Here is a 22,279-nt window from a genome sequence, read left to right as displayed (position 1 = left end):
GTGGTTTTAATTGTGTTACTTTATTAATTAGTTGGGGCCATGATGGCAGATACACTCTTTCCACTCTCTTAAACATATAAAGACTAACCACCTGTTTATTAATAATTATTAAAGTGTTTCTATGAATGCAAAACAGACTGGTAGTTAAAAAAAATCTGGTATGGAATCAAAATATAACGGTTGGGTTAAAATAATATCCTGTTAAGGACTGGAATATGTCTGTAGTGACTCAGAACTTGAGTGTACCTATGGCACATAATGGGGATATTTGTTTCAAAATGTAGAATATCATCAGAATCAGTGGAAGACACTGATTTTGTGAGGAGAACCACAAAGTAAAATTAAAGCTGCAAGCAGCATTGGACGGGTCCTGGCATCCGAGCGGCCCGGCTGTCCCACGCATATCCACCAGGTGGCACTGCAACTGAGAGTGTATATTGGCCTGTGGGTGTCATTGTGGCCGCCAGGTGGCGCTATCACTTTCACTGTATATTGGTCTTTGGAACTGATCAGGGCTGGACTCTGATCACATGTAAAGTCTGAGGCAGATTGGAGCATGTACAGGCTAGTTACACAGCACTTCCTGTTTCATGGCGAGACATCCAAAATGGCCGCCAGGTGGCGCTATGACTGTGAGTGTATATTGACCTATGGATGTGATTAGAGTCGGACTCTGGTCACACATGTCAAGTTTGAGGCAGATTGGAGCATGTAAAGGCTAGTTATACAGCACTTCCTGTTTCATGGCGAGTCATTCAAAATGGCCGCATTCCGCTGGTCACTATGGCCACACCCTCAGACTCTTGCGGAGCATTTTGATAACCTTTGATCACCCATGACTGGTGTCCATCCTGACCAAATTTGAGTTCTCTTGGAGTTACGCTGTTTGAGTTAATAGCTTTTGAAAAGTCCAAAAATGACAAAATCGTCCAAAATATGAATCATATTTCAAAATGGCTGCATTCCGTGGCTCGCCATTTCCACGCCCTCAGACTTTTGCGGAGCATTTTGATAACTTTTAATCACCCATGACTGGAGTACATCCAGGCCAAAATTCAGCGGTCGGTGTTAAGCTGTTTGAGTTTATAGATTTTGAAAAATGTCCAAAAATGACACAAAATTGTCCAAAATATGACTCATAATTCAAAATGGCTGACTTCCTGTTGGATTATGAGTAATGATGCAAGAGGCTTTTTTGTGCGTCTTGATGAGTTACATATCTATACCGAATTTCAGAATTCTAGGTCAAATACTCTCCGGGGGCTGAATTTTCATAATTTTCTAGGGGGCGCTATTGAGCCATTTTGGCAGGCACGCGTGCCATTCCCCTAAAATATCAAATTTTTCGCCGGTCCTGATGTGTGTGGCGATTTTCATGCGTTTTCGTGTATGTTTAGAGTGTCAAAAATGCGTTTTCCCCATCCGTAGAAAAAAGTATAATAATAATAATTCCTAGGGTTTCAATAGGTTCCTCGCACCACTTCGTGGTCCTCGGACCCTAATAAACAATAATTAAACAGCTAGTAGGTTCCAGTCAGATTAAAGGAAGATTAGAACACATCAGCCCACAAATTCTTACTTTTGTCAAACTCCAGATGACCGATGATAAGTCGAAGTTGTCCAGATTATGAACTGATCTGTTGGTAACGCTGACTGTGGCTGACAAACCTTTCTTTATCGGAAGCTGGTGAACTCATCACTCATTAATTTAGAGTCTTTGTGTTTGTCCTGAAGCCTTTAAACCAACATTTAGTTCGTAGCAGAGCTCAGCAGGTTGTGATTCACAGAATAAGAATCCTACAAGGAAAGTGCAGGTGAGGTAGGTAGACTATTAATATCGACCTGTGTGATGAGTTCACAGTCCTTCTTCCTCAAATGATGCAAACAGTGCGCCGCATTCTGAAGAATTTATTTGTTATTTAGAAAGGGAACTAAATGTTTACAGCCGTCTGGTATTACTGCAGGTTCACATACTGAGAATAACCGCACTGGGAAGTGACTTCTGTATTTTTACTGGCATTTATACCAAGAAATATAGAGTGAAAACAGGTCAAGACTAATTCACACCCCTGCCACATACAAGACTTGTTTAACCCTCTGAACTCCAACAAGTTTTGGGATTTTTGTTTATTTGCTCCTGTCATGTTTTTACTCATTGTGGTTCACTTTTCACTGCAATGTAAAGTCCTGCATCTCTATGGAAACAGAACAACCATGAAGAAAGAGAGAAAACTCAGAAATTAGATTGTTTTGCATCTGATTTTTGTCTTTTTGTGTTCATTTACAGCCTGTGTGGTCATTTTGTCTCATTTTTACTGTTTTTTGCCTCATTTTGGTTCTACTTTGGTTGTTTCTCTTTCATTTTGGTAATTTTTTGTGTAATTTTAGTCACACTTTTGTAATTTGTGTGTTATTTTTGTCATGTGTCAGTTTCTGTCCATTTTCTGTCATTTCAGTTGTTTGTATATGATTTTGGTCATTTTAAGTGTCACATACATCATGAAAACAGTTTTTTTCTTTGCTCCTGTCACATTTTTCTACACTGTGGTTCATTTTTCACTACAATATAAAGTCCTGCACCTCTATGGACACAGAACAACCATGAAGAAGGAGAGAGAACTCAGAAAAAGTCTGATTTTAGAATTTTTGTGTTCATTTACAGTCTGTGTCTGGTCATTTTGTCTCATTTTTACAGTTTTATGCTTTATTTTGGTCATTTTGATTCTGCTTTGGTCATTTGTCTTTCATTTTGGTTATTTTTAGTGTTATTTTAGTCACATTTTTAGCCCTTCTTGTATCATTTCTGTCATTTTGCATCAATTTCAAACAATTTTCTGTCATTTCAGCTGTTTGTGTATGATTTTGGACATGTTGAATGACACATACATCATGAAAACAGTCTTTTTTCTTTGCTCCTGACACATTTTTTCTTCCCTGTGGGCTCATTTTTCACTGCAGAGAACTCATAAATGTCTTCTTTGCATATGACACAGTTATACGTCTATAAATCACTAAAAAAACAAAATTTCTTCTTCCAAAAATTTTGAAAGCCTGGACAAACATGGTGTCTCTGCAAAGTCTGTGTTTTTTTGTCTCCACTCTGCTCATCATCTGTAGAAAGATGTTTCTCCATGCTGAATGTATCTCCAACAACTTGCTCCTCTGTTCACTGTTTCTGAGCCATGCTGCATTTATTTTATTCATCCAGTAGCTTTGATATTCCTCTCAGTCTCTCTGTGGAAACAGTGCCTGCAGTTCAACCTAAAAAATATCTGAATTTTTGTCATGTGAGTGAGTCACAGCTGAGTCAGTCGTGGCTTCACAATTGCGTCGAGAAATGCAGAATTTTTTGTTTTTTTACAGAATCTGGGTAGTGCCAACAGTTTATAATTTGTGAATTTTCGAATGAGACATGTAGAATAAAGTGTTTTTCATTAAATATTCTGATTTAACTTCAGATTAGAACAGCAAATGAGTAGTTCAAGGGCTGTTGGACCGTTGAAAATCTACAGTTTCTGGCAGGTTTTGGGGTTCTGAGGGTTAATTCAGAAGTTTTCAGTCTTCCCTTTCAGCTCAGGATTACGTAGCTCAAACAACGATTCAGTGTGAGTTGTGGAGCTGCAGGAGGAAGCTTGTTTTTGGTCGCTGAGTTTTAGTTAAAGACCACTACAGGATCCTTAAATGTTTCACAGGATGGTCATGTTACTCTCAGACTGCTGCTGTAAGGTGTTAATGAGGAATAATGGCTGTTTAAAGCACAGTAGTTCCTCTGTGTGGGAACCTGTAGACCCAGTCTGTGGTTTTCTGAGTTCATCTGACCGAACATAACTGTCTGTAAATGTGTTTATATTTAGCTGTCGTAGAAAAATGAACAAGTTAGCAAATAAATTATGATGCAAGTGACCTTTTACATCCAAAACATCAGTGGCGTTCGTAACCTTCCTCATTTTAATACAGGAAACTGACAGAAATATCATATTTTCGCTGCATTTTCTTCCTTTCTCTTTTGAAAATGTTGTGAGCAGCTGCTAACCGGAGCTTCTGTCCCGTCTCAGCTGCAGAAATGGCTCATTCAGGGCAGCAGGGCGAGATGACGGAGTACAAGAAGATCCTGATAAAGCGGGACATGGAGATGGGCGTCGTGATGACGGTGTTTCGGCAGAAGGCCGAGCGTCTCACTGTCCAGGTGATCATGGAGACCCGGCAGGTGGCCTGGACGAGAACCGCAGACAAGACGGATGGAGTCTGTGAGTAATATTAACCCATTAACCCTCAGATACTAAAAACTATCCAACACTCAGTAATGAATGTGTTTTTTCCCTATTCAACCACAAAAATGCTCAAAAAAGTCACAAAAATCTGTAATCTTGCTCAGAAGAGACCAAAAACTACTGCAGAAACTCAAAATGACCACATATACAGTGGGGGAAAAAGTTTTCGGACATCCTTAAAATTTTACACAATCTCAAATATTATCATGAAATATTTGTAGAAAAATCATTTTTGTGTTTCAAAAGGTGTGGCTGCATTAGACAGATACAAACACAAATTCTAGATTTTTTTAGTCTGGTAGAACATCCAGTTTGACCTCGATGGAGCACGTGCAGAAGGGAGCATAACACCAGCAGCACTCATGCATCCCCAAACCATGATACTGCCTCCACCATGCTTGACAGTAGGTGCTGTACATGCTGGAGATAATGCTTCTCCTGGCCTTCTGGGTACTCTCACATTAGCAGGAGGAAGATAAAGCTGGAAACTGGACTCATCTGACCACACAATCTTCTTCCAGTTCCTGGCTGTCCAGTTCTTGTGTTCTTGGGTCCAATGACGCCGGGCTAACCTCTGTCTCTCATTGGTCAGGGGCTTCTTGACAGCCTTGTAGGATCTTAAGCAATGCTCTAAAAGTCGGCCACATTCAGTGCAGGTGTAACACTGGACACCAGTCTGGTTTGACCACTGCTGCTGAAGCTCCTATGATGTCATTCAGTGGTTTTTCTGCACATGTGCATCAGGATGTGGTCATTTTTTGTTGAAGAAGCCCTTGGATGCCCAGATCTTGGTTTGTCTTTCAAGCTGTTGGTTCGTCTGTATTTCTGCAGAGTGAATCCAGCTGCTGAAGGACTGCATCTGCACTTCCTGGCTATCTGGCAGCAGCTGTAGCCTTCCTGGCTGAGAATCTGTATCTTCAGGCATGTTTCCTGTGTTAGGTTCCTTGTTTTATCCATTTTTGTCTCTGAAGAACTTTGAAATGTGCTGGCTTTATATAGACATCAAGCACGGCAACAAAAATTGTGTCTTTTAATAAAAATCACAACCTTCATTAGTGGATCACTGGTACCAAAATTACCCAATACTCAAAATTTCTTATGTATTTTTATGGAACCAATCAATTTTAAGTTTTTAACAGCATTTTTTTTAGGATTTGTTTAGTATTTTAACTGTGACTGTACTGAAAGAATGTCACTTGAAGAGCTAAGAGTGATTCTTAATGTAATATCTCACAAATGCATGGGGTGTCCGAACACTTTCTTACACCGCTGTAGATGCAAAAACGATGCAAACTGTGATGCAAAATGATCACAGAGAATGTCCAAATACATCATTGACGTTTTTAGTCACATTGGTTCTGAAGTTTTTTTCTGTCCAGGTTCTTTCTGTTCCTTTTCTTTAGGAATGTTGAAGGACTTTGTACATGTCCATGGTGACAGTATGAGAATTAAAAAATAAAATCACCTCCTTCAGTATCATTAACCACCATAAATCTGTGTTGTGTTCCAGTGGATCTGTCTGAGATCAGAGAGATTCGTCCGGGGAGGAACTCCAAAGACTTTGAGCGCTTTAAAGACGGGAAAGATAAACACGATGAGAACTCTTGCTTCACCATCTTCTACGGATCACAGTTTGTTCTCAGCACCCTCAGTCTGGGAGGTGAAGACTATTTTTTTATTCTAAACAATTATTGTACAGTTCTGCTGCACGTCACATAATCTGATGCCATTTAGTAAATCCATTTGCATCTTTTTCAGTTATTATGAAACGTTTCTATCCACAGCTGTCCTCACACAGTGATAAATATCAGTTTAATGGAGTAATTGTGTGTGTTTTTGTTTATTTTCCAGCTGATTCTGTGGAGGAGGCTCAGAAATGGTTGATAGGCATTGAACTGCTGAGGCAGGAAACTCTGGCAGCTCCGACTCCAGTTCTTATAGAAAGGTAACACATACAATAATTTACTGGAGGCAGTCTTTAACCATAACTAATCACTTGTCCGATGTTAACCTCATCGACAAAAGCTCTTATATGAATTGATATTAATTTGACGGCCTATTTTTCTTGACATAACCCAATAAAAAGCAGCATTTAAAATAAAAAAATACCACAAAAATATACAAAGCAAATAAAAAGATGCTGCAAATTACTATAGAAACTCAAAACACAGACAAAGAGATGCAAAATAGCTACAAATAGATGTACAACTACTATAAAGAGACTAAAAACAACAACAGAAAAATTTCAGCCTGACCTTAAACAGACTTAAACAACCACAAACAGATTTAAAATGACCACAAACAGACTTAAACAACCATTAACAGACTTAAAGTGACCACAGACGGATTTAAACATCCACATGCAGACTCAAAATGACCACAAAGAGACTTAAAATAACCCCAAAGATACTTGAAATGACCAAAAAGAGACTTAAAATGACCACAAACAGACTTAAACAACCACAAATAGACTTAAACTGACCACAAACAGAAACTAACACAAACTGAAACACATCTTTGTCAAAAGACTGAAAGAAAAGTGCCAGAATTACCACTGATAGAAGCTGTGTTGTGTCTCAAAAGCGACACCTTAGACTAATTTTTGACCGTAAAATTTAATGATTTATCCAATCAAGACTTGCCTGTAGTTTGAAGGAAGTTGAGTCCCTAAAATGTGACTGTTTAAGTACAAACACGAGTAATGCAGTGATTAATGTCTGATCCGATTATTGATTTCTGTGATTTTGTTCCTGCAGCTGGTTGAGGAAGCAGATGTACTCTGTTAATCAGACCAAGACCAACAGGTATTGTACTTATACAAACATTATCTGGTTTACTTTTCTAGTAGAATAACCTCCTGTATCCTTGTACAACTGTGTTAATTTAACTGGAAGTTATTAAAAGAATGAGTTAAGTGAGTTTTTTGGCCACGTTCTGCCAAATTTCATGAAAGTCAGCTCAGTAGACAGACAAACGGAACAAGTTTAGGTATTTATGTTTACGTTTCCAGCCTGATGACCTTCTTGTGTCCTTCTCAGCATCTCCATGAAGGAACTGAAGGCTCTGCTCCCGTCGCTCAACTGCAAAACTCCCAGCTCTCGAACCCTCAAAGACAAATTCCTGGTACTTTTATTTTAAAATACACAACTACATGTGCAGTTTTTCCATCTCAAATCATCAGGGGCCTTCTGCTCAGCCATCTTTGATTTAGTTGAAATTGTTTTTATCTAAAAAATAGGGAAATTTAATATGTGAAACTTTAGCTTGATATATCAAATTTGAGGAAAAAAGCCCATCAACCCATTTAAATAAACAAGACATGCAGCTACATGTGGTTCAGAAAATATCCCAAATCAAATATTTGACTTGTGCATTATCTTTTTTTTTTGTTAATGAGCAAAGGTTGGAGTATTCATGATGGATTCATTTTTCGACATATTTCCACTCTATGTTAATCAGGGATCATTTGATGTACTGGTCCAGTTTTACAGGTTCAGAATTAATGACATGATGAGAAATAACAGTGAAATTTTCAGGATTTTATCTGTAATATTTTCTGAGATATTGTTGTCCTTCTCAACCCGTCCGGCCAGCAGTAGATGGTTCCCCCACATTAGAGCTGGGTTCTGCTGGAGGTTTTTTTCCCTGTTAAAAGGGTGTTTTCCTGCCACTGTCTCCTTAGGGCTGCTCTGGGGGTTCAGGCATATGGGTTCTGTAAAGCGTCTCGAGACAATTTGACTGTAATTGGCGCTATATAAATAAAATTGAACTGAATTGAATTGAATTGAATTGAATTGAACTGAATTGAATTGAATTGAATTGAATTGAATTGAATTGAATTGAATTGAATTGAATTGAATTGAACTGAATTGAATTGTTCAAACAGCCTCAAATTTCAGCGTGAGAAAAAACTTGCTGAGAGTTGGCTGACAGGCAGTTTTTTAAAACATTATCTCAGAAAGAACTTGATATATGGAGCTTAATTTTCCACAAATATCTCTGTAATTATCCATATTTTATGCTATAAATATTTCAGGCAAATCAGAGCTGGTTAAGCAGATTGTTCTAAAGTTCAAATGATTTCCGATTTCTTTATTACTCTGATTAAATGTGACCTAATCTGTAAATAAATATTCCAACCTTCTTCGTTTTAACCTCAGTTCTTCTGTTCTGCCTTCACAGGAGGTCGGAGGGAAGAAAGACCGACTGGACTTCGAGCAGTTTCATAAATTTTACAACCTGATCATGTTTGAGCAGAACGAGGTGAGTCTGAATTAATCTGAATTAAATAAATACTGAATATATTAAATGTTGTTCCACACAGAGTTTTAATTCAGGCTGTTGTTTTAAACTCAGATCCTCGACGAGTTCAAAAAGGAATCCTGTTCGTTTATTCTGGGGTGAGTTTGTTTTTCTCACCTTCATTTCATCTGAACAAACTCTCCTGTGAATAAATCACGGCGTTGTTTGGCTTTGTGTTTGTTTTTTCTGCAGGAACACGGATAAACCAGAAGCTTCGGCCGTTCTGCTGCACGATTTCCAACGATTTCTCATCTACAACCAAAAGGTAAAAGAGGCTGCAGCAAATAAAAACTGCATCCGATAAGAGGAGTTGTAGTTTTTGTGCTTACAAATGAATGAGTTAATTTATAAATAATCAGACTATTATTCATTTAAACATAGCCATCCTATAGCCGGGATGCTAAAGATTAATTATCAATTGATGAATTACTGTTAATAATTCAATTTTATAAAATTATATTGACCAATAAAATAGAAGATGATTTGTATTGTAGATTTACTGCAGCACCTGGTGGGAATAATGTTAAAATTTTAAAAATTATATCACAAATCATGTCACAATATCTGTCCAAAAAATTGTAATTCCTCCAATAATAACTGCTTCAGATAAGAGAAGTTTTTACTTCTTTATTTGCGGCATGTTGCAGAAATAGTAGTAGACTGGTTTCAGACTGGATGTTGGACTGGTTCTGGACTTTCTTGGGACTTGTTTATGTTTGGTTTCAGTCTTGGTTCTCCTGGTTTTGGATGTGATTTAAAGTTGGTTTAGGATATATTTTAATCTGGATCTGGTCCTGAATGAGGACTGGTTTCAGACTGTCTTGGACTTTTTTTTAGGAGTACTTTAGGTTTAGTTTTGGTTCCAATTTTGTACTGGTTTTTGACTTTTTTGAGAACTGGTTTCAGACTGTCTCTGGTGGGTCTTTTTTTTTTTTAACCAAAAGAACACCAAACCAACCATCAAGCATGGTAGTGGCAGTATCATGACAATGAGCCCAAACGCACATCAGACATGGTAAAGAAATGGTTCAATCAGGCTAGAATGAAGGTTCTAGACTGGTCTCGCCAAAGTCCTGACTTAGACCAATCAAGAACCTGAAGAAACAAATCTGAATCAGTTATAGGAGTCATTGGAAACTCTAGACTCCCATGATGCATATGGTCTTTACAAGTGGATGTAAACTATTCTTCATGACTGCTGATTTATGTTGGTTTTTGGTTCCTCAGGAACTTTGGGCCAATGATCTGAACCAGGTCAGAGAACTGATGACCACCTTTATTGACGACACCATGAGGAAAACCAACGACCCGGAGTTCACCGTCAGCGAGGTATTTAACTCACAGTTTGGCATCCATTTCAATCACAGTACCTTCTCAAGACAGCAGCTGGTTGTGTTTTAATAGCAGATACATCCTGGTTTCATGAAGACGAACCTTCAGGTGAGAACTTCCTGTTAAATCTGAAGTCTTTCTCCTCTCCTAGTTCCTCGGCTTCCTGTTCTCCAAAGAGAACTCGGTGTGGGACGAGAAGTTCTCCGAGATCAGCAACCTGGACATGAACAACCCTCTGTCGCATTACTGGATCAGCTCGTCGCACAACACGTCAGTTAGACTACACACATCTTCACAAACTACACACAAAAATAAAGTGAACAGCTGACAGTGTTGTGTTTGTGATCATTTTGTTTCCATTTGTAGTTGTTTGAGATTTTCTGTAGTCATTTAGTCTGTTTTTGTTGTAGTTTTCATCTCTTTTTTGTGTCTCTTTGTAGTCATTTTGTACCTCTGTAGTTTTTTTCATCTTTTTGTAGTCTGGTTTGTAGTACTTTTCTACCTATTTGATCATTTTGTTCTCGCTGTTGTTATTTGTTGCCTCTTCCTAAATGTTTTCTGTCTCTTTGTGGTCATTTAGTACCTTGTGTCTGATCATTAGGTTTCTCTTTGTGTACATTTTGTATCGCTTTATAGGTGTTTTGTGTTTTGTTATGGTCATTCTGTGTGGTTGTAATTGTTTTGTGTCTCTTTCTGTTTGTTTTGTGTGTCTTTCTAATTGTTTTATGTCTCTTTTGTGTCTCTTTGTGGTCATTTTGTGTGTCTGTCTAGTTGTTTTGTGTCTCTTTCTTGTCACTTTATGTCTCTGGTTGTCATTTTGTGTGTCTTTCTAGTTATTTTGTGTTTCTTTGTGGTAATCTTGTGTGTCTTTGTTGTCATTTTGTGTGTCTTTCTAGTTGTTTTGTGTCTATTTGTGGTCATTTTGTGTCTGTTTGTGGTCATTTAGTACATTTTTGTGCCTCTGGGATAATTGTCAGGGTGTCTCTTTGTGGATGTCTTGTGTGTCTTTCTAGTTTTTCTACTTTCTAGTCTTTGTGTCTTGTCATTTTGTGCCTCTTTGTTGTGATTTCATGTGGCTTTCTAGTTGTTTTGTGTCTCTGTGGTTGTTGTGTCTCTTTGTTGTCATTTCGTGTCTCTTTGTTGTCATTTTGTGTGTCTTTCTAGTTGTTTTGTGTCTCTTTGTTGTCATTTCGAGTGTCTTTCTAGTAGTTTTGTGTCTATTTGTGGTCATTTTGTGTCTATTTGTGGTTGTTTTGTGTCTCTGTCATCATTTAGTACCTTTTTGTGTCTCTGATTGTTAAATTTTTCTTTGTGATTGTTTTGTGTCTCTTTGTAGTCATTTTGTTTCTCTTTGTAGCTTTTTGGTATGCCGTTGTCGTTATGTTGTATCTGTTATCATTTTGTGTCCCTTTGTTGTTTTTTCTGTTTTTTGGAGTTCTTTTTGTGTCTCTATGATCATTTTGTGCCTCTTTGTAGCTGCTTTGTGTCTTTCTGCTTTAGCGTTGTGTCTCTTTGTCCATCTATTGCTCATTTCGTGTCTCTTTTTGGTTGATTTGTGTCTTTTTGCAGCTGTTGCATCATCATTTTGCGGTCGTTTTTTTGCCTCTGTGTAGCTGTACTTGTAAAACCATATCCTCCAGAGGTGACCTACATGAGGAAGGTGTTATCTGGTGAAGTGTGTAATGTACCACGTGTTGTGTTGTTCTAAACAGCTACCTGACAGGTGATCAGCTCCGCAGTGAGTCGTCCACCGAGGCCTACGTTCGCTGTCTGCGTCTGGGATGTCGCTGTGTTGAACGTCAGTAAAAACACTGACATGATCATGTATTTAGTTTAGCAGTGGGTGATTTCCGGACCTGAAACTAATTTGTTTGCTTTCATTTCCTTGTGGTGTGTTGCTGAATTATCCACAGTGGACTGTTGGGAAGGACCAGGGGAGCCGATCATCTACCACGGCTGGACCAGGACCACCAAGATCAAGTTTGAGGACGTGGTCAAAGCCATCAACGAACACGCCTTCGTCACCTCAGAGTAAGAATCACAACACAAATCTGTCTTTATCCTTTAAAGTGTCAGAGTGACCCTGATATTAGATCCATAAAGAACAATGTTAAGCTTATGAACACTCAGTTCTGTTCATCTGGGTTTGAAGCTTTCCTTTAACAGAACATGTAGCTGCTGGACAACGTGTTTATTGTCATGTTTGTCATCTTTGTGGTCATTTTGTGTGTTTTTCTTTTGTCTTTTGGGTCTTTTTGTGTTCCGTTTTTGCCGTTTTGTGTTTCTTTGTGGTCTGTATCTGTCTTCTTGATGTTTCATCAGTGTCATCATCATGTGTCTTTTTATGGTCAATTTTTGTAATATTTTTGGTCTCTGTGGTCGTTTTGTGTCTCTTTGTGGTCATTTTGTGTGCCTTTCTAGTTGTTTTGTCTCTTTTTGCTGTCATTTTGTGTGTCTTTGTGGTCATTTTGTGCCTCTTTTTGGTCAGTTTGTGTTTCTTGTGGTTGTTTTGTCTCTTTGTGCTTGTTTTGTGTCTCTTTGTGATCATTTCGTGTATCTTTCTAGTTGTGTTCACTTGTCTTTTTCGGTTAGTTTTTTGTTTCTGTGATTGTTCATGGTCTGTTTTGGTCGTTCTATTTGTCTTGTTAGTTGTTTTGTGCCTCTGGAGCCATTTATGTCTTTTGTGTATACTGTCTCTTATATTTTCTGTTTCTTTTTGCAATTATTTCTTGTGTCTTTGGATTCATTTTTGTGTTAATTCATGGTTGTTTCATGTCTCAAAATCTTGTTAATCCCATGTCTTTTTAATTTAGGGATGCCATACTGGATCTGTAGTGACTCTTTTGCCTCCCAGAAATCATTTTTTCAGCATCATTTTACAGCATTTTACTTCTTTTTTTGTCTCCACTCTGTTTTCAGTATGAAAACAAAGTGCTTTTACCATTTTTTGCCACACATTACACCTTTATTAGTACAAAGATTTGTGGCTCCCAACATTTGCAGAGTTCTTTTAGGTAACAGAAAAGCCCATTTAGTCATTTTGTGACATTTTCTTATTCAAAACCCCTACAAGAATTTCTCCAAGCCACCTCTAGATTTAAATCCTGTCAGAATCTTTCCTGGTTTTTGTTTTTCTCCAACACATCTGGCATCCTGCTGCTCTGCCTCAGGTTCCCGCTGATCCTGTCCATCGAGGAGCACTGTCCTCTGGAGCAGCAGCGTCAGATGGCTCGGATCTTCAGGGACGTGTTCGGAGACAAACTGCTGACCGAGCCGGTGGAGCAGATGGCCGAGCAGCTGCCGTCGCCGACTCAGCTGAAGGGGAAGATCATACTGAAGGTGTGTGAGCTGTCAGTGGAGGCGGCTTACAGGTGAGAGGTGATGACAGTTCCTCATGAAATCTTTTCTTTGTCGTCCTGGAGCAGCACAAGAAGCTCAGCGTGGAGGGAGGAGGCATCACCAAAGACTTCAGGAAGGGCCAGAAGCAGGGAGACCTGGAGATCTGGGACCCTGTGGACCGGGTACTGCCTAAAACCTTAACTGACTTTGCACTACAAATAAGACACTCCATCCATTATCTATATACCTCTTAATCCTCACTAGGGTCATGGGGGGGCTGGAGTCTATCCCAGCTGACTCAGGTGAAGGCAGGGGACACCCTAGACAGGTCACCAGTCTGTCACAGGGCTACATACAGAGACAAACAATCACTCTCACATTCACACCTACGGGCAATTTAGAATGATCAATTAACCTCAGCATATTTTTGGACTGTGGGAGGAAGCCGGAGTACCCGGAGAGAACCCACGCATGCACAGGGAGAACATGCAAACTCCATGCAGAAAGATCCCGGGAAAGCCGGGACGTGAACCAGGGACCTTCTAGCTGCAAGGCGAAAGTGCTAACCACTACACCACTGTGCAGCCCTTCAAATAAGACACTTTAACACTCAAATTAGTGTTAACCCTCTGAACTCCAAGCAGTGTTTTTGTTGACTGTGTCACATTTTTCCTCATTTTTCTGTGCAGTATAAAGTCCAGCACCTCTATAGAAACAGAACAAGCATGAGAAAAATCAAAAATACTCAAAAAATATCTCCTGTGTAGTAATAATAATAATAGTAATAATAAATAAAGTCATAATGCCACAAATCATTACAAAAAGAAATCGATAAAGTTGAATTTATTTGATTATTTATTTTACAAACCTGGGAAAAAAAAACCTGAAATCAACATGAACATATTTTTTCCACTTATCCACAGGTCTTATATATACTTCTAGCTCCACAAACAAATTGATTTAATGTTTTAATCAAATAAAACGAGACACATCATCTGCTTAGCTGGTTAGCTTTTAGCATCACTACTTCAACTGGTCTTTCCATGTGTGAAACCTTTTGTTTTATCCCTGATTTGATTATCACAGGAGGCATCGACGGTGAACAAATGACTAACGTAAATCTTCGCTTTGTTTTTGTCAGCGGTGGAACAAGCACTACTGTGTGATCTCTGACGACAAGCTGTACTACGCCGAGGAGTACGAGGAGGACGAAGAAGATTCCAGGAAGGTAAAACGAGGACTCCAGAGTTCAGCAGCAAATTTACAATCTAAAATACTTTTAAAAAATCTATAAAACAGTGAAGAATTTATGGATATTTTTTGGTTAAAATACTCTACTTTAATGGTGAAAGTGTGTAAGTTCACCAGGAAAATGTACTTTAGATATTAAAAATACTCAAAGCAGAGATGCATTGTTACCCATGCATTAAAATAAAAACAGTTTTATGTTGTCTTGATTGTTCAAGGTGAAGCTCATTTTACTGCAGGTTTTTTCAGTGCTCGTATGGATCAAACTTCTGATTAAAAAGTTCACATCAAAAACTGTACCTGATTTAAATTTGATTGCAATCTATGTGCAGTGCTGCTCTGCTCCCAGTGCTCCTGCAACACTCCCTAGAAGCACTTTTATGCAAACATGTCATCTACATGAGTTTGTTTGCTTTGTAAAAATATTGTAAATAGTGAGAAACTACATTACAACCAACAATCCAAACCTCAATGTTACAATAAAAATCTAATTATTGAAAAATAGATGCAGCAAATGATTGAAATCTTTCATTTTTTTCTCTAAAAATGGCTTAAATGACAATGAAAATAGTAGTTTTCAGAACTAATCTGAGTGTTTGCACTACTTTGACCAAAATTAACAGACCTTATGTTGTGCTAAAACAAGCATGAACGTGTGTTTTTTCAGTACCAGGACCTGCACTGTTCAGAACCGTGGTTTCATGGTCGTATGAAGGAAGGCAGGCTGATGGCCGAGCGGCTGATCCACGATTCCTGCGCAGAAACTGGGGGAAGAGACGGAACCTTCCTGGTCCGACAGAGTGACACCTACGTCACCGACTGCACCCTCTCCTTCTGGTACGGCATCGCATTTTTTAAATCTCATCTCCAAAAACACAAAAACGTAAACATTTTTGTCCAATGTGTGGTCCCTGTACAATGGAAGTGGCCTTTAGTTTGTGATGAAATGAAATGTGAACTAAAAGGATAATTCCACTTTCAGCCTGATGGATTCCCCTTTAATATATCTGAAAGATATGTAATCTTTAAAAAAATCACTTAAATGACTCCATCTATCATTGGATTTACAGCTTTCAGATGGTTCCTGAATGTATTATGAAGGATCAGGAAAATTAAACAGCACCTAAGTTTGAAATTGTGACATTTCAATAAAATTGCCTATTCTACATGCCTCATATTACATTTCACCAAAAACAAACCATTTGCACCAGATGACTGATCCAGTTGTGACCAACAGTTTTGTGCCCAAATTTTTTTAGATTGAACTGCAGGCAGTGTTTCCACAGAGAGATTGAGAGGAAAGCCAAAGCTACTGGATCAATAAAATAAATGCAGCATGGCTGAGAAACAGTGAACAGAGGAGCTAGTTGTTGGAGATACATTCAGCATGGAGAAATATCTTTCTACAGATGATGAGCAGACAAAAACAAGACACAAATCCCCCCCCCCCCAAAAAAAAAAAACGAGATAACAAATGAGACAGTAAACAAAAATGAGACAAATTGACTAAATGAGCCGCAAAACAACACAAATGACACAAAATAAGACATGAAACCTACAGAATCAGTGAACTGAGGAGCAAGTTGTTGGAAGTTACGTTCAGTATGGTGAAACATCTTTCTACAGATGATGAACAGAGACTCAAAACTGGACTAAAAGATGTCCAAAATGACTCAAATTGTCCAAAATGATTCAAAAACTGTCATTTTAAACACATTTTGAGTCATTTGAGTCATAACACTAGTAGAAACATATTGGACATATTGACTCCAGATTTTTTTTAGTTTTTTGTAAAATAAATAATCAAAGTGTAAACTTCTGCTATTTTATAATTTATGGTATTATAACTAGAGGTGCAGGACTTCATTTTGCAGTGAAAAATGAGCTCACAGTGAGGAAAAATGTAACAGGAGCAAAAAAGCAAAACAAAAACAGAAATTGTTTGGAAAAGGCACCAGATAACGTTCGCCACGTGTTAATTGGAAACCATTACAGTTGACGACCTCAGGAAGCTGGTAAACAACCTGACAACAGTGTGAAAAGCTGCCATTAAAACTAACACTGTTTAGTTTGCTGCATAATTATGTGGTAATTAATAGTTTAGATGTCTTCAGTTTTGTTCTTTACTGTAAAAAAAGACATTAGAAATGAAGTAAAACCCTTAAATAAGTAAATATTTCATCTGTCTTGCTTTTATTTTAGGCGTGGTGGTCGAGTTCAGCACTGTCGTATTCGCTCTGGTTCTGAAGGCGGCCACAACTACTTCTTCCTGACGCCGAACCTCCACTTCCCCAGCGTTTACTCACTGATCCAGCACTACAGAGAAACGCCGCTGCGCTGCCAGGACTTCGAGCTGTGCCTCACCGACGCCGTACCGAAACCCGACCCGCATTTACAAGAAGGGTTCGTCCCACAATGCAACACAAAAACACCCCACACGAGTCTAATACATCACTGGGGACAGCACACATGTACTGGAATCATAATGCAGATGTATGGTCGGGTTCTATAAGCACTGAATTACTTTGACAGACAATGTATAGACTATGGAAGTTCATATTTAACCTATTGAAAGTATAGTAACTGAGGCAGAAGACAAAAAATAGTAGAAAATGCATTATCGTTTAGCTGTTGTACCTGTTTTCCACTAGGAGGAGCTTCTTGCTGTTTAAACAATTGAAAAAATGCAGTGTGTTTACTGTGTTTAATGCTGTAAAAACCTGAATAGGGGATTGCTGGAACACACGGCATTGTGGGAGTTTAGTTGGCAAAGGGCCACCGTGACAAAGACTTCTGTGTTGGTTAATGGCTTCTGGTCAGAGCTCATGAGCCAAAGACTTGTACACAAGGAAACCAAAACAAGCTGTAAACTTGTTGGACAGATTAGGTATCAATCTCTGTAGGTTTATCATTATGGGCAACCATTTTCACATTAAAACATTGCACTGGCTTTGTTGTTTGGTGCTTTATTATTAAAAAATATAGATGATACTCACTTGAGACAAGGTTGGACGACTGCAGTTTTCTTGCTTTGTTCAATTCGAGGAGATGTTCCCTCAGGAAAGGGGCAGTTCCAGATTGGCAAGCAAACAGCATTGTGGGAGTTTAGCTAGCAACAGGTACCATGACAAAGACTTCTGTAGAGGTTAGTGACTTCTGGCCAGATAGCTGACAAACCAGAGACTAGTATAGAAAGCAACCTATGTAGGCCAAAAACTTGCTAGAAAGTTTCCTAAAGTCAAAAGGAGCTGCAGGCTAGGTGTAACTATCTGTAGATTTATTCTTAGAAGTAATCCTTTTTACATTAAACTGTTGTGTTGACATTGTTGGTTGATGCTTTAGTATTAAAAACATAGATAATACTTACCCAAGATAAGGTTGGAAGATTGCAGTTTGTTTGCTGTGTTCGACTCGAGGAGGTGTTCGCTCAAACTATGGACAGTTCTGTGGTGGCAAGCAGAGAGCACTCTGGGAGTTTAGCTAGCAGTGGGCACCATGACAAAGACTTCTGTGGTGGTTGAAACCAAAACAGGCAGGAAACTTGCTAGAAAGCCCTGTAAAGCCAAAATGAGCTGCAAGTTATGTAGGTTATAGGTCTATGTTAGCTAGTATAGAGCATTGTTGGGTTTAGCTAGCAATGGGCACCATGACAAAGACTTCTGTGGTGGTTAATGACTTCTGGCCATAACTTATGCACCAAACACAAGTACATAAGGGAACCATAACAGGTTGGAAATTTGCTAGGAAGCCCCCTAGACTCCAAAGACGCTGCAGATATGGTGTAATTGCGTGTAGGTTTATCAGAATGAGCGTTCATCTTTACATTAAAATATTATATTGACATTTAATGCATTATTATTAAAAAAACCTAGATTATACTCACTCAGGACAAGGTTGGAAGACTGTAGTTCGTTTGCTGTGTTGAAATATGTTCAGGTCTGTGTTGGCAAGCAGAGAGCATTGTGGGAGTTTGGCTAGCAGTGGGCACCATGACAAAGACTTCTGTGTGGTTAATGTCTTCTAGCTTTATCAGAAGATGGATTAATCTTCACAAAATTTTCTAAAATTGACATAGTAAAAACATTACATTCATTTCTGCACACACTTTCTGTCAACCACACATGCTGCTGCTTGTCTGTTCACACTTTCATACACCCACAGATATCTCATGTCTCCTCTTTCTGTCTTTTCAGTCTATTTAAGGACGTTCTACAAACATGAAAGTAGAAACACTTCTGTTTCTGCCACAGCAGCGTCCTGAAGCATCACCTGACGTATATGTGACTTTATGAACAGTATCCTGCTGGTGCCTGACGTACCTGTGATCTGTGCAGGTGGTTCTACAGTAACCTGAGCAGAGGTCAGGCGGAGGATTACCTGCTGAGGATTCCCAGAGACGGAGCTTTCCTCATCCGGCAGAGAGAGGGAGAAGTGGACTCGTTTGCCATCACGTTCAGGTACGGCAACAAAAGAGGTTCAGTTCAGCAAAACTAGAATATCATGTTCTGAAGATCAAGAATTTGTTTACGATTTTTTTTTTTTTTTTTTTTAAGCAAGAAAATGCAAAATGCAATGTTTCTTAGTTATTTTTTTTTAGATTTTTAAAAAATTTCTTTTTTCAATTATTTTATTTTACTATTTATTATAAATTATTAATTATTTTTTAAAGGATTTATTAGTTTTCTTTTTTATTTCTTCATTTTATTTATTTTTAATTTCATATTTGTGTTTATACAAGTCTGTGTCGCAATCAACTGGTCAGAACTAGTCAAAACTGTAAATCTGACAAGACTAAAAACACTTGCTTTGGAGTTTTGTAGATATAAACTCCTAACATGAGGTGAATTTGAAGACCTATAATGTAGATTGAAGCGCCTTGAACTTGATTTCTTGTTGCGTTTATATAACCCTCCATGTCTCAGTCAGCAGGTCAGATCCAGTTAAAACTCTAAATTTGGCTTTTAAGAGTTTAAGACCTAGCTTTGTCATTTTACGTTTAAAACTCTTAAAACAAGATGAATTTACAGACAAATTAACTTGATTTTTTGACAAATATTTGTTTATTAGAAGCTGCAAAGGCAAAAATCTGAGCCTTCTCCACTGGTTATTTGTAGTGGGGAGGTATCTTCCAAGTTTAAAGCCTTTTTTTTTTTGCTTGAACTCAGCAGGTTTAACATGCGAATAGAGCATTTTGTGTAGTTTTTAGTTTTGAATCGGCTTCTCTGTCCTTCAGAGGTGATGGTAAAGTGAAGCACTGCCGGATCCAGAAGGAGGGCGACATGTACCTGCTGGGAACCACCACAGAGTTCGAGAGTCTGGTGGAGCTCGTCGAGTATTTCAGGAAGAAGCCGCTCTATCGCAAAATCAAGCTGCGTTACCCAGTGACGCCCGAACTGGTCGACCGCTTCAGCACGGTAAGTTTCTGAACTAGACTGCTAAAAATTTACTTTTTTTTTGTTAAATTACAAGTAATATATAGTAAAATAATTTTAATTCATTTTGTTAAATTGCAGGTAATATATGATAAAATTACTTTAATTTTGTTAAATTACAGGTAATATATAGTATAATAATGCAAAAAAATATTTTTACTGTAAAAGCCCAAGACTGTTAATATTGTTCAGATCAAAAATCTGTATTTTCATAAATAATAGTTTGTCCTTTTGCTTTCTTTTTACTTTATTTGAATCAGCGAAAATTTTGTTACTGTACGGATATTTGCCGTTATCAAAAAGAAAAAATATTCCTATCAGTGATTGAAATATGAAAAATTTATTTTTTTAAATTGTCATTTTACAAATATTCCCTGATTTCTTAAATTCTGAGTAATTTATTATAATTATATGACATTTATGTAATTGAAATTTAAGTCTAGTCATCCTTATTTAAAGCTACAGCTGCTGTGCCAAAATGCTTTCCAGTAAAAAATAAGATTGCCATTAAAAATTATTTTAACATGTTTAAATATTGAGGTGAAAATGATCACAAATATTCCCGTTTGACATTTTCCACAGAAAACTCACTATATGAGCCAGAAATGCTCTAACATCTCAGCTCCAACATTATGACATCATGTGGACAGAACACTAAGGGGGACTGTACTTTTAAAAGTTGCCAACATATGTCAAGTGCAGAAAACTACAAACAGAACCCTTCTTATTGTGTTGACGCAGACACACGTCATTTTTTCCTTCTCACCAATCATCATTAAACCACTCAATCACTCAATTAAGTTGTGGAAAATGCAACATCTGTACATGATATGATGAGGAAGTAGTTTAAAGCCTGAGTCATGTGGTCTCACATGCAGCCTGTCATAATGTGGTAAGAAATGCTTGGTAACAATAATAATAATAATAATGCCTTTAATTTATAATGCACTTTACATACAGAATCTCAACGTGCTACAATAGGGAAAGTACAAAAATACATTTACAAAACATTTCAGAAACAATAACAATAGCAACATGTTGTTGGTATTGTTAGCTAAGGCAGCTAAGTGTTACATTGACCCCAGTCAGTCCCAGAAAGGTACTTCAGTATTTCACAGGCTTTATGACAGGGTTTACTAGGGCCATTGTTTGGCCAATCAGAAGAAGGGGTAGGTTTTTGTTTGAGACAGATGACAGCATCTATCTGTCACCAATGATACAAATGTCTGTCATTTTACTTTTGCAATAAATGTGCTGGAGCACAGAGCCTAAAGAACACTACATGAGTAACTATTAATTTAGTTAATTGTATGTTCATGCATCCATTGATGAAATGCAATCAATTCATTTAAATTTTTTTTAAATTTTATTTTGTTTGCCATAAAATTTCCACCACTGCAGTGTTGACACTAAAACAATTTAAAGAAATTAAAGGGTGATGTTGGACATTGCCAACATCAGTGCGCTCATCGCATCAGGGACCTTAGGACCTGATTGCTGGACATTTGTCGTCAGCTGGTGGCCAGTCTGGGGGCCACTACTGATTGTGGCTCTGTTGTCTCTTTGCTCTCTGAGATTCTGCGATAGCAGACCAGCAGCTGGTATCTCTGTTGTTTGCGCAGGATCCACAAATCAGAGGAATTCCTCTTTCGTATGGAAACTTGGCTACTGCAACGGTGGGCAGTGATGGTGGTACTGCCTGTCACATTTTTCGCTGGTGCCTCAGTTGTGGTGGCATCTCCTAGTGCCTTGGAGATCTTTCTATATTTTTCCAGCATGTTGTAGCGGTGCAGTTTGCGTAGTGCACACAAACTGGACGTATCTTTCCGTGAGCTCATTCTGTCGCTTTGTAGATGGGCTGGTTGTCTGTGTCTTTCGAACTGACTTTGCTCATGTGAGACCTGTGAAGATGTTCTGCTTTTTATAACTCTGTCATCATTGTGGTATTGGATGACACCATTATGATGTTACCAACAGATTCTGAACATTCTACTGATAGAATGCTACAGATTCAGCACTCTAGAACTGCAGGATTTATTTATTTATTTAACAATATTTGAACAACAACAACACTACGGAGAGTTGAATTTGACCTTTTTACAAACCCATTTGCAATTGATGTGGACAGTGCTGCACTAACAGTTGGAACTGAAAGAATTAGAGTGCTATGGTGCACTGAAGGCCAAGTTTGACTCTTTTGGGCCAGGCAAGTTTGCACCGTTTATCTCAAGCACAACGCTAAAGCTCCACCTTCAGGCTCCCATGTCCTGAACGTGAACACCCATTACCCCTGTGAGCAAATGTTCTGTTTGTCTGTCTGTTAGCAACATTACTAAAAAATAATAATTCCTAGGG

The 22,279-nt window shown here is 38.3% G+C and overlaps 1 protein-coding gene across 3 annotated transcripts in view; it reads left to right on the top strand.

Moving 5' to 3' along the window:
* plcg2 (phospholipase C, gamma 2) overlaps positions 1-22,279 on the top strand; it is a 47,903-nt gene that overhangs the window by 12,175 nt on the left and 13,449 nt on the right. For all 3 annotated transcript variants that reach the window (XM_055009114.1, XM_055009112.1, XM_055009113.1), the window contains exons 2-20: positions 4,056-4,247; positions 5,782-5,931; positions 6,123-6,216; positions 7,028-7,075; positions 7,310-7,394; positions 8,454-8,534; positions 8,628-8,671; positions 8,766-8,838; positions 9,801-9,902; positions 10,057-10,175; positions 11,618-11,703; positions 11,819-11,936; positions 13,076-13,244; positions 13,331-13,426; positions 14,386-14,472; positions 15,160-15,329; positions 16,695-16,895; positions 18,827-18,949; positions 19,726-19,906. In XM_055009114.1, coding sequence (XP_054865089.1) covers positions 4,064-4,247; positions 5,782-5,931; positions 6,123-6,216; positions 7,028-7,075; positions 7,310-7,394; positions 8,454-8,534; positions 8,628-8,671; positions 8,766-8,838; positions 9,801-9,902; positions 10,057-10,175; positions 11,618-11,703; positions 11,819-11,936; positions 13,076-13,244; positions 13,331-13,426; positions 14,386-14,472; positions 15,160-15,329; positions 16,695-16,895; positions 18,827-18,949; positions 19,726-19,906 — 2,211 coding nt within the window. In that variant the 5' untranslated portion in view covers positions 4,056-4,063. The remainder of the gene's footprint in view (positions 1-4,055; positions 4,248-5,781; positions 5,932-6,122; positions 6,217-7,027; positions 7,076-7,309; positions 7,395-8,453; positions 8,535-8,627; positions 8,672-8,765; positions 8,839-9,800; positions 9,903-10,056; positions 10,176-11,617; positions 11,704-11,818; positions 11,937-13,075; positions 13,245-13,330; positions 13,427-14,385; positions 14,473-15,159; positions 15,330-16,694; positions 16,896-18,826; positions 18,950-19,725; positions 19,907-22,279) is intronic.

The sequence above is a fragment of the Amphiprion ocellaris genome, chromosome 3 (assembly GCF_022539595.1).
Source record: "Amphiprion ocellaris isolate individual 3 ecotype Okinawa chromosome 3, ASM2253959v1, whole genome shotgun sequence".
Lineage (NCBI taxonomy): Eukaryota > Metazoa > Chordata > Actinopteri > Pomacentridae > Amphiprion > Amphiprion ocellaris.
Note: the sequence above shows the minus strand (reverse complement) of the source record. Positions and strands in the feature narration are given on the sequence as shown.